At 43.5% G+C, this 13,178-nt stretch overlaps 1 protein-coding gene across 1 annotated transcript in view; it reads left to right on the top strand.

Annotated features, from left to right (window-relative positions):
- Positions 1 to 13,178, top strand: part of TLCD4 (TLC domain containing 4) — a 39,388-nt gene that overhangs the window by 8,646 nt on the left and 17,564 nt on the right. The window contains exons 2-3 of the mRNA XM_075287340.1: positions 6,744 to 6,904; positions 12,875 to 12,964. Of these exons, the coding sequence (XP_075143441.1) occupies positions 6,750 to 6,904; positions 12,875 to 12,964 (245 nt within the window). The 5' untranslated portion in view covers positions 6,744 to 6,749. The remainder of the gene's footprint in view (positions 1 to 6,743; positions 6,905 to 12,874; positions 12,965 to 13,178) is intronic.

The following is a 13,178-nucleotide window of genomic DNA, read 5'->3' as shown; positions in this document are numbered from 1 at the left end:
TAATATATGAGATCCAGGGCATGAGGATCCCTGAGACAGAAAAAAAATGAAATCTGAGCACATAAGGCAAACTGCTTGCTGTCTATGACTACATCAGCGACTAGTCAGTGCCTCATTCATGCACTCAACATGAACCGATCTTGCTTTTTTAAAAGGTTTCTATGGACAGAACATCCTTAGCCACAGGGAGTGAGCAGCAAATTGCCTAGAAGGGAGACACCTAGTGGTAGTAACTTTAGAGACATCTTTAGACAGAAAGCAGCAACATTTTTTAATAGGTGCATTACATGTTGGACCATACTATGTTGTCTGAAAAGTTAGTGACCATAAAGCACATTAGATGTGACAGTGGCACTATGGTACATGTGAATATGGACCGTAGCAGTAACATTTCACATTGCATATGATTTCTATTGAAGTGTAGGGGTCAAGGAGAAAGAAGCTGCACAACGCAGATTGTGAAATGGTCAAAATTTGCAGTTTCAATATTGCAATCCATATCTGGCAGACATCTTGCAAAGTTGTTGTCTAGCCGTGGTCTCATATTGGTATTACAGGAATCACCGGTACTTCCTTCACCCTCAAGACTGTCCAAAGATCAGTAGAAGCTTATACTTCTAGGACTGTCTGTCAATTGGCTCAGACTGTAGGATACTGTAAGACAGTTGTCTGAAGGCCGGACAAGACTACTGGGAATATCAAGGTGCAATGCTGTGTATACAACATCCTTTTATAATGAGTAGTTCTTACATATATCCACAGGACTTCAATGGGGGAAGACGGGTAGAATTACCTGGTATGATCTTAATCTGTATTATTTGTATGATCACCATGTCCCGGCCTGACATCCTTAAGAGATCACCTTCCACCAATTAATGACTACTTTAGCATCAGAGACTTGACTGGGTAAGTCAATACAACTATGAGGGACATAAGGGCGAAAAGCCGGTCACATTTGCTAGTTAGGAATACAAGTGGGAAAACTGCTTAGGGATGAGCTGAGTTCGACCTGAATATCCCAAATTGTGTTTTTAACTAAACCAAACAATTATGGATTCATCTCGGATGAACCACAATGGCCTCTGTGACATACATTGGGCTAAATTATTATATTATGGGGTCTCTTCAGACCGCAGTGTATAATAACTGGAGGCCAAGGGAATGTGGAAAAAAAAAAAAAAAAAATACTCCCCTTCCCTCACCTCTTTTGGGCCTCCTCGTGCGTCCAGCCCCCTCATGGTGACGTCATGTGCCTGCGGGTCTCTGCTAAGGCCTGTGATTGGGCCACAGCTGTGATATGAGCGCCATGACATATAGCACGCCCTATTGATTGTGACCCCAAGTGCGTGACATCACCAAGATGAGTCTGAGAGAGCGCCGGACACCACAAGGAGACCCGAAGAAGGTGAAGGAAGGTGAGTATAATTTTTATTTAGTTTTTACACCTCCCTTGGGCCTTCACCTATTATATTTTAGGGTCCTAAGAGACCCCTAGGGCATAATAATTTCACTGCCGGTTTGACCCGAAACGAAATGGGAAAGAGGTTCGCCCATCTCTAGTTAGGGTTTGATATCCAACTCATTAGAAAGCCTGGTGTTGCCTATTGATACTTGGCACCAGCATGTCCAACCATGAAGCTAGCAGAAGTCATACAGCAGATATATATTTCTTGCTTGTTCACTTTGTAGTTTGAAGGATTTCATCAAAATTTATTAATTGTACGTAATGTAATATGTGTTCCCTGTCAGCAAACAGATCTTTTCATTACTCAGTGATTCATTGGACAATCCCTTTAAGAAAAAGCATTAAACTTTATTTAGAAATGCTAATGGAGCAGTAATGACAGACCTATTCATTACTGCAGAGAATTCCTGATGGCTCCCAGTTCTCTTCATCCTCCATAAGATGCGTACAGTCATTTACCATACCTAAATATAAAGTACTGTAGAGCGCCTCATGTCAAAACGCCATCCCTCAGTGTGACAGTGATGGACAAGGCGGCCTTCTGCTGATGAGAGGTGTTGAAATTTACCTTCACGGGTGGATTATTTCGCTACAGTTTGATGGAATGATAAATTTGATGTATTTTCCATATTATTAAATGCATTACACATCTACATCATGTAAGCAGACTGCGTTTGCACATATAGCATGTTGCATCAGATTGGATGTCAGGGTTCTGTACATCATATGTTGTGCCCCTGCTTAGAACTTTTGCTTAAACCGTATTAGGTCACTGCTTAAAAGGAGCCTATGAGCACCAAAAACCTTATCAATGCAGTCCCAGTATCTTACCCCTCGTTCATATCTGCATTGGTATTCCGTCTCGGGGAGTCTGCATGGGGACCCCCAAACGGAATACCAAACGCAGTTGCAAGTTCAGTGCAGTAAAAGCACACGGACCCCATAGACAATAATGCTTGCCTCGCGCTAACCACATGAATCATGCAGATAGGAAAGTAGATTGTGAACTACTTTCCTGTCCGCATGTTCTGTGCGGAGATCTGGCGGCAAGCACACGGACCCCCATTATAGTCTATGGGGAACCGTGTGCTTTTACTGCACAGCGCTTGCAGTTGTGTTCGGTCTTCCGTTCGGGGGGTCCCCATGCGGACCCCATCGGATGGAATACCAATGCAGATGTGAACGAGGCCTTACATGCAGGGAGCTGCTTTAGGGAGAACTCTGTCTTTTTCTCAATGTTTGGTTTACCATTGCAGTGTTCTGCCATTCACGTCAGCAGTTTCTGACATGTAAATAATGGAGAGGCTGTGGTGCGTGCACAAGCACTATAGCCCCTAAAAACAGCTGATCAAGAGGAGTGCTGACACTCAGGTCCGGTTCACATCTGCGTTCGGTATTCCATTCGGGGAGTCTGCTTGAAGTACTTTTCTCTCCGCATGATTCATGTGGACGCCACACGGAAATCACACGGACTCCATTAACGCCATTATAGTCTATGGGGTCCATGTGGTTTCATCGCTCATCGCTTTTTAATGTGCTTAGTATTATGTGCATGGGGTTCCCCAAACGGACTCTCCGAATGCAGATGTGAACCTGTTTTTTCTGCCAATTTATGTCATCCCTCCCTCCCTGAGGATTTGTTTTACTTATTCCAAATAAAACATTTTTTTATATAAAGAAGAAAAGTGCCGTCTACTGATTGGTGAGTGCCCACCCACATTTCTCCATTTTTTCGTTGCAGATGTGAACTAGGCCTCACTTCTTGTTCACATCTGAGTTTGGACCATTCCGTTCCCCTATCCACATGAAAAATGCAGAGAGAAAAGTCCTTCAAGTAGCACTTTTCTCTCCACATTTTTCGTGCAGAAACCAAGCGGAAACCACACGGAAACCAATATAGTCTTCGGGGTCCATCGTTTCCTAAGGTAACCACTTTTTTATGCAGATAGGTTTCCAATCAGGGTAGCCCCCAAGTGGACTCCCCAAACGGAAACCCAAACGCAGATGTGAACCAGGCCTCAGACCCTCAAATGCCATCGTGTTGTGTTACTTTTAAAGATTTGCTCAGTGATGTATCCGGATGTAAACTTGTACGTTAAAGCTGAACTTTTGGCATATGTCTGCTCAACATAAGCCTATCCTGGATTTATGTAAACGTTGTATTTGGCACAGAGGTGTATACATCTGCTGTAGGCCAAATGCGTGGTGTAAGTCAGCCTCAAGTCTCCGAAATTGTGACCGCTTTTTAGGCTGTATTGAAGCAATCACCTAGTCGAGCAGATGCTGCGGCGCCTCATTTAAATGAGATTGTGAACACAGTTGTACGCTCGCCAAATGTGTGTTTATTTATATCATTCACAGCTTATTCTCCGTTGATGAGTGGATTTAGGTGCCGCTCCTGCTTTCAAGCAATATTTCCTGGAAAGAGCTAATCTCTGTCGGTAGATTAGATGACATGTCGTAGTGGATGGATCCGTTTTCCCAATGCTTTGTCTTAAATTTCTACATTATGAAGAACAATTTATGAAGAATAGCAAAAGTGAATGTTGCGATCTTGGTATATATATATATATATATATATATATATATATATATATATATATACTTGCCAAGAGATACTTGTGTGGTGTTTGATTTGGATTGACCATGGATTTCAACGTAAGGGCTGTTATAGTGTGAAATCCAGAGCAAGCCCCAAAATCCATACTGATTCAGGACACTGTATATGGGATAACACAAACCCCTTTCACTTGCATTGTAAGTAGTAGTTTAAAGTAGATTTATAATGATCCACCTAAAGGGGTCCCCCTTAATCGATTGGTTACATAATCAATGTTTGATAGATGGGGACACGACCTGTTGGTAGAATGGGGCACAGACCCACGGACAACCAGCCAAGGTGCAGTCAATAGTTGAGAAAGGGAATACAATCCCTTTTTTTTGAGCCCATTGTTCTTCAGTGGGAATTTGCCCTTAGTGTATTCTCACAGGATTCAAATCTGCATTAATAAGCAACATGTTATTTATTATGATGTATAAGGACGGAAGGTTAGGCCTGGTTCACATCTGCGTTTGGTATTCCGTTCGGGGAGTCCGCTTAGCTCACCGCGTGGAAAACACACGGACCCCATTATAGTCTAGGGGTCCATGTGCTTTCATGGCTCACTGTTTTTTAATATGTCCTGTATTCCATTCGGAGGGTTCCCAAGCAGACTCCCTGAGTGGAATACCGAACGCAGATGTGACTTCTGACTGTGACTATAGCCTGCAGATCTATGGTATATCATAATGCATTTTCCCTATATCCTGAAAAAGTGTTGAACTGCTCTCAATAGGGATAGTTTTAGGAAGTTGCAAATTGGGGACAGGTAATATTTGTATGCAGCTGTATATTGGGCCCCTAGTGTTAACTTCATTGGTGGACCATCCAGTCTGACCCCGTGTGCTGCAGATTCTGTGTTGGAATCTTTCTTACAAAAAATCCAACACGTGCCCATAGACTTATGCTGCAACATCACATCGCCATATTGTGTACTTCTACAGACAGTGCCAATATATCTGGTACAAAATACAAACATCCAGCCAAAAGTGAGAGGAAGACATTTAACGTAATAAATGAAAGAGATCTGCAATAGTGACAACCTGTGCTCAGGATAGGTTATCAATATCACATTAATAAGGGTCAAGTGCCCAGCACTCCCCATGAACAGCTGTTTGACGAGACCACAATGTATGGACAAGCGCTGCATCTTCTTCACTACTCACCAAGCACAGCTTAGTATATTGTATATTGTGGTGGCTCCTCCCCATTGACTTACATCTTCATCAGAGTGCTGCCGCTGCTTTGATCAGCTGATCTGTGGGTGCCCGAAGTGTCAGACCCCTGCCAATATAAGGCCTTATTTACACATTAAAAAAATCGACTGTGTGACTGCCCGCACATGGATAGGAATTTATAAAGACTGGCATCTTTTATACCAGTCTTAATACTTAACATACTTCACTGGATCCAGTTTTCTAATAAATCAGGAGCACTACATTTCACACCGGAATAGAATCCTGTGCCATAGATTTTCTATATAACCCAGTTTTCTGGCTTGAGTTATTATAAATATGTTGGGTTGAGGCGTCTCCACCCTGCCCTGCTTTGCCCACTTTCTCATAGAGTGGTTGAAGGAGACACAGAACTTGGGTGTCTTATGATGTGTTCCATTAAAGAGGACCTTTCACCAACTCCAGTTCTGTATAGGCACAGCTCCACTGATTCCAGCTCCGTTGAATTATTTCTGTAGCCCCCACGGTTCCTGAGCAATCGGTGCTATTAATTTTGGTGCCTAATATGCTAATTTGGCTCTGTATGGTCAGGTGGGCGGTGTCAGGCAGGAGGAGGAAAGGGGCGTTACCCAGGGCTCCAATCAGAGGCAGCCAGTGCCTACTCCCGCCTGACACCGCCCTCCTGACAGCAGAATATGAGGCACTTATTTCTCAGGAACGATGGGGGCTAGAAATAGAATTCCAACGATGCCAGAATCAGAGGAGAAGCAACTATTAAATAATGCAAAGATATGGATCTGGTGGAGGTGGAGAAAGATCCAGAAATTAGCATAGAGAGGTTGATAAATTCCCCCATTGATTACAATGTGGCTATTCACATTGTCAAAAAATAGAGTATGTCCTATTTTTTTCCCTTTCCGTCGATACACAAATCTTTGAGGGATACGTGAACCCGTGAACTAAACAGCTGTGATAAATGGACTATTTGGTCTATTTCACATGTTCATTTTTAAGCATGTCGTGTGACTATAGCCGTATATTCATGACCTTTCCAAAGGGCATGTCATCTGTATTTTAGTCCTGGAAAACCCCTGGGCCTTCTATGCTATGGCTATCTTGTTCTGTCTGTATTTCATCTTGTAAGATAAGTTTGATACGGTCTTAATCCTTCACTCGCATATTGCGTGTCACCGGTGACGGCGTATTTGTGTATCTGGTTAATACAATATAATACAAACAAGCGGTACAATATCTGCAATGCATCGCTTGCTATTTTGGTAAGGTAAATCAATCCACTGGTCGGTATAATCAATCCCTCCTTCAGATATGCTGGCTCGGTTCAAGGCAATAAGTTAATGTGTCAAGGAGTATCAACAATGCAGCATTTTAGAAGACTGCTTCAAAGAAATGCGCTGTTGGCACTGGAAGTAATGGGAGCTATAAAGTGAAAGCTAAGCATATTCTAAATCTGAAGCATGCTGTATTTAATCTCCTTCTCTTGTAGGTTACCATGCCTAATTTCAGCCCGCTGACACTGTGCATCACTGCAACAAGCTTTGCTGTCTCTCAGTTCCTGTTTCACGTAGGAAGCCGTTGGCTCTCAACGCGATTTACTTGTGGCTTCACCAAGCTCAATGGAAAGCAGAAGATTGAATGGAATTCCAGGTACGGATGACAAGAAGAAAGGATCGGTGACGTATCCCACAGTGCTATGTTTACCTAGTGTAGATGTGTGCCGACAGATTCCCTTAGACATCTGCACGAACCTTGAATTGTAAGACCGGGTACACATTGTAAAGCTTCGCAGCTGGTTTTCCATGATGGAAAATCGTTGGTGGGTTTGTCCATATTGCTGGGATCCTGGTGCCTTTGCAAAGGGTGAAAGCCTTAAAAATTCACATCATGTTGCTTTTATAATCTGCAGGTCAGTTTTTGCTATAGGTTTTTTCTGCAGTACATGGAGGCGATTTAGTTGAACCTCATCCACAATGCTGCTACTGTACATCGCAGCGGATTTGTCACAGTGTCTAATATACTATGTTATGTCAGGTAGGAGGGCTTAAAGGGGCATTCCCATCTTAGACCTTTATGTATATCCATGGGATACACCATTAGATGAGTGTCCCACATTTAACTTCATAATCCCATCTTTTGGCTGCTGTGAGCAGGTAGATGTCCATGCGTATGTAGCCTTCTCCATTCACTTTTATGGGAGATCTTAGAATGGCTGAACAAGGAGGTGAAAATATTCTTGAAAGTCCAATAGAGGTTCATTGGAAAGAGAAGCACATATGGGGTTACCTCTCTACTAAATACAGTAGCGACACTGGAGTCACATGGCATTTTCCATCAGACACTGTTTTACAAGACCTTCCTCTCCTAGTATGAGGGCAAATGGATTGTCAGCTGGCCAGCACTAGGCAGTGCCATCGCTTTCAGCTAAACACATAGCATAACAATGTTTAGAATTTTTGTGGGGGTTTGTTGAGTCTTATCGGTAGTTAGTTATTGCTATAGTTCTCTAGTTAGCCTAGAAGCCCAGAGTTCAACACATAAAGAAGCATATCACTAAACCCCTTTAAAGCGCAGGATAGTATGGGGACAAGTCTATTCTCCTATTAGCCAAAACAACTCAAAAAATATTGCGCCTTTGGCTAATAAGAGCGCTCATGTATACACTAGACCCATAGCTATGAGTCCATTGTATTCATAAGGAGAGAGCTTACCCCTACGTCTCCCCGTCCCTCTCCACAGTGATTGACAGCTGGATGCCGCATGTCTGCATAAATAGCAAATCATCAGTCACCCGGAAGAGGGCAGGAATATCCTTATTCGGAGACTCATACTGTAATCATGAATCTTTAATATGTTTTGTACCGATTTGGTTTACTTGTCCCCATAATATGCTGCCCTTACATAGTCTAATGACAGATCTCCTTTAACAATCACACACAGTTGATGATATTTAAAGGGATTCTACCATTAAAACCTCTTTTTTTCTGGATAAGACGTTGGAATAGCCTTAAGAAAGGCTATTCGTCTCTTACCTTTAGATGTGATCTCCGCCTCGCCGTTCCTTAGAAATATCGTTTTTTACCGGTATGCAAATTAGTTCTCTCACAGCGATGGGGGTGGGCCCCAGCGCTGAAAATGTGATGGGGGCGTCCCCACTGCTGCTCGAGAACACGATCCTGCAACGCCTCTATCTTGGGCTGGATCCTCCCCTTCTCTGTTGTCTACCTCCGACGCCTGCGCAGTTGGCTCTGTCAGTGAGACACCAGCAGAGCCGAGTGCGGCGGCCATTTTTGGGAGGCTGCTCCTGCATTGAACTTCAAGAGCAAGAGCGGCCTCCCAAAAATGGCCGCCGGCCGGCATGTGCAGTTGGTTCTACTAGTGTCTCACTGGCAGAGCCAACTGCACAGGCGTTGGAGGTGACACAGGAGAAAGACGACAGAGAAGGGGAGGATCCAGCCGAAGATAGAGGCGTCGCAGGATCGTGTTCTCGGGCAGCAGTGGGGACACCCCCATTGCATTTTCAGCGCTGGGGCCCGCCCCCATCGCTGCCAGAGAACTAATTTACATACCGGTAAAAACCGGTATTTCTTAGGAACGGCGCGGCAGAGATCACATCTAAAGGTAAGAGACGAATAGCCTTTCTAAAGGCTATTCCGATGTCTTATCCGCAAAAAAAGAGGTTTTAATGGTAGAATCCCTTTAATTTTAAGAACCCGTATGCTATAAAAACCTATGTCGTTGCTCTTATATTCTTCACAAGCTGTTGCGCCTTTAAAGGGGTTTTCCACTTTTATAAATCCTTAATATAAGCCATCACTGGGCATCCAATAGTTGGAGCTCTGGACATGTAAAGAGTGCCAGGAGTGGCCTGTGGTCTGGTAAAAACATCTGATCTGCGGGAGCTGAGCTGTCATATTGGCTCCCAGTCACTATACAGTACACAGAACCTACTGCTTCTGGCTCGTGCACTGTATAGTATACAGACTGGATGCAGTTCCGAACAGCTGATCCCTCTTCTCACTGACAACACATGCATTCTTGACGGAACCAAGTGTGTAAGTGTATTGGGTAGTTGGAAGCAAAAGCTTTGGGCCCACACTTATTGTACATGTATGGGGTAACTTTATGGGCCAGTGTTTCATCAGACCGTGTTCCATGCTGTGTCTTGTCACTTACAAGCATCTACGGCACAACTAGAATATTTTACAGCTGTCTGTGCACACTGGCTACATATCAGTAGATTTCATTATCATCCCCTGACTACTTAATCTATATAGGACATCTTGACTATCAGGCACTGGGGGAAAGAAAGAACAAGCAGTCCTAGGAGAGATAAATGGTGTCAGCAGTTTTATTCCCCTCCTCAATGTACTAAAGTAAATATATATGCTTGTCTGATCCAAGCATGCATGTATATAGGGGAGTCCAAAGAGATACCTGTCCTTTCTATGGACAAGATAATTGTCAGGGAAATCTTGCATGACCGATTAGGCAGATGATCCCTTACTAATACTAACTCCACGTAACTATGCAATTTGTCTTTTTGCTATAGTAGTCACTAAAGATAATACATTACATCAGTGCGCCCTATCCTTTTCAGACAGAAGAAAACCTCCACCCAATAATTAATACTCCCCAGTGGCCCCCGATCACTTAGTAATACTCCCCAGTGGCCCCCGGTCACTTAGTAATGCTCCTGAGTGTCCCCTAGACACTTAATAATGTTCCTCTGTGGTCCTCAGGCACTTAATAATGTTCCTCTGTGGCCCCCAGACTGTTCTTAAAGCTTCTCAGTGGCCTCCAAGCAGGTAGTAAAGTACCCAAGAGACCCTCAGGTAGGTGGTAACGCTTCCCACTGGTCCCCAGGCTAGTGTCATGGCCCCCGCACTGTGCCATATAAATATAAAGAAGTAACCCTTGCCCATCCTTGTTCCCCTGGCGCTCTGCTGCTCTTGTCTGTGTATCAGGTCTTCACCAGATATCACTAGCAGATGCTAAAGACTTCCACCATGATACTCCACTATATCGCCATCCTAAAGATGCCGGTGTAGTTAAAAGAGAACATGTGACCATTTCCCCTTTGGATTGGCACTGCACCCCTGGCGGGTCTCTATGGCACCCCAGTTGGGAATCATTACATGTTTCTTCCCACCACATTCTTATCTAACAACCAATCCTGCAGACACAAACCTCTTTAGGGACCTGCTATGTCAAATTGACTTTACCAGGGGGAACCAGTTTGCATTATGTCTCCTTATTCCTACATTTCCTGGAAGACCCATGCCTGTTATCTTTGCTATCTTGTCGCTCTGCCATAGCATTACTCTGCAAGGTGAGCACAAATCCATCCTAGCATCTTATTTATAATGTATTACAGTGTCGGCAGCTTTCTTTACTCTGCGTCAGGTCCTCTACAACAGACCCGCAATTATGTTATCTGCTAGGATGTGACAATCGTGCACTTAGCGCGCCCTGACTATATGAGCCGGTATAGCCATATGGGATGTTGTTTGAGTATCACATTATCTGGGAACTTCCGAAGTTTTATAACAAGCCATTTCCTGGCCCTGCTTTCCCTGCAATGCACAAATACATTTCCAGCTTAGAATTTCACTGACTGGTATCTCTGGGTGTAATATGATGTGCCTGTGGGGAATTTAAAGTAGCTTTCCCCCTCTGTCTTGGCAACCATGCAAGTTAATGTGGCTCTTTGAGATTCAGAGCTGAAGGAAAGGAGACAGTTGTGGAGGAGATCCCGAAGCAAGAATTTTTTGTACTAGAATTTAAGAGGATGACACATTTTATAGAGACCACTCATCATTCTGTCAGTTCTCAGCCTCAAGTTATTGCCTCGTATTGACTGCACCTCTCAATGGACCTGGACCTTACCCAATATCTTACATCTATTTCTATTTATAATGACAAACCACATCCGAGCCTGATTTCCCCAAATGACCTTAATATTGGATTGGATTTAATATAGTAGAATATAATCACAATTAGAAGGCTGCCATGTTTTACCCAAATTTCTCCAAAGTTTCTATATGGTTCCATATCACAGAGCCCTATACACGACATTACAGTATTGTGCTAACTATGATGAGGTACCAGGCGGATTTACAAGTCTTGTCTAATAGCTAGTGTAACCTTAGACTAGACATCTTGAAATGTGCCAGATTTATCACAGTGACGGATGCCGGATGATGAATCGGGTGTATTTATAGTCTGCCTATTAGTTGGCTTAAAGGGGTTTATCCTTAATGACACTTATTCCCTATTCACGGTGCCTAAGTATCAGATCACTGGGGATCCGGGCTACTGGGATCGGGAGAATGGGGGCCCGAAAGTTTACCATTAGAGATGAGCGAGTAGTATTCAATCCAGTAGGCATTCGATCGAATATTACGGTATTCGAAATACTCATACTCGATTGAGTACCACTCACTATTCGAATGGAAAAGTTCGATGCAGAACCAGCATTGATTGGCCGAATGCTATACAGTCGGCCAATCAACGCTGGTTCTTCTCCTACCTTTAGAAGTCTTCTCCGTGCAGCTTCCCCGCGGCGTCTTCCGGCTCTGAATTCACTCTGCCAGGCATCGGGCCTGGGCAGAGCCGACTGCGCATGCCCACACTACATTTTCTTGTAGTGCGGGCATGCGCAGTCGGCTCTGCCCAGGCCCGATGCCTGGCAGAGTGAATTCAGAGCTGGAAGATGCCGCGGGGACGCTGCACGGAGAAGACTGCACAGAGGATCCAGTCTGACCCTCACTCGTAGACTTGGTAAGTATAATTTGATCGAACGTTACCTACCCCTGAAACGAGCATTTTCCCCCCATAGACTATAATAGGATTCGATATTCGATTCAAGTAGTCGAATATTGAGCGGCTACTCGAAACGAATATCGAATATCGAACATTTTACTGTTCGCTCATCTCTATTTACCATGTCTACTCCACATCAATAAAGTGCCAAAGTGCGGGACCAGCTGGTGCTGGTCAGAAAGCCCCAAAGAATTGACAGGAACATTGGTCACGCAACACGCTTGCATTTCAGGAAGAATGCATGCGGGACTTTCAGGCACCTGTTCTCCTGATCATTGGGGGTCTGTCACTTATCCCCTATTTCGTGGCTTTAATGATAAAATCTATTTAACTTATGCCAGGACTTTGCAGCCAATTGTTGCATTTTAGGTTATTTCCCCCGCTATGCAATTGGCAGAGTGTCACTGACATATATAATAAGTTGCAGTAGTGCAGTATATTGCATAAGTCATTCAATTTGAAAATTTTTTGAATAGTCAAAGAAAAAAAAATCTTTTTGTAACCGGTATTGCCATGTCCGACAACTCCCATGTAAAAATGATGACTTTATTTAATCTGCTTGGTGTGACCCAAAATAGAAAAAAGTCATGGCTCTTGGAATGAAGGATTAAAAAATATAACAAAATTTCCAAAGGCCCAAAATAGACGGGTCCTTAAGGGCCTAAAAAGCTCCATAAATGAAATAGGTCCATAGAACTGTTCTGAGCTTTGTTCGGCCTTGTAGTTCTGTGCATAGTTTTTCCATCCATTAGTGAAGATATATAGCAGCTCCTTTCCATCTCTTTATCTACACAGGACCGTGTCCACGTTCCATGCCGTGGTGGTCGGATGCTTCTGCTTGTATATTTTAGTGTATGACGACGCTGTCAATGCGGATCCAGTGTGGTAAGTTGTTGCTGCCTCTCAAATTGTATTTTTTTCTCAGTGTAGGGTGTCTGGATGAGAAGTAGATAAAAAACAAAAATATTCCTGCAAAGATAATGTTTCAAGTTAAAGGTATTCTATCATTAGAATCCCTTTTTCAGTTAATATCATGTTGTTATAGCCTTAAAGGGATCCTATTATTGGATACCCTTTTTTCTTGACCAACAGGTAGGAA

This window comes from Leptodactylus fuscus, chromosome 9, assembly GCF_031893055.1.
Source record: "Leptodactylus fuscus isolate aLepFus1 chromosome 9, aLepFus1.hap2, whole genome shotgun sequence".
In the NCBI taxonomy this organism is placed as follows: Eukaryota; Metazoa; Chordata; class Amphibia; order Anura; family Leptodactylidae; genus Leptodactylus; species Leptodactylus fuscus.
Note: the sequence above shows the minus strand (reverse complement) of the source record. Positions and strands in the feature narration are given on the sequence as shown.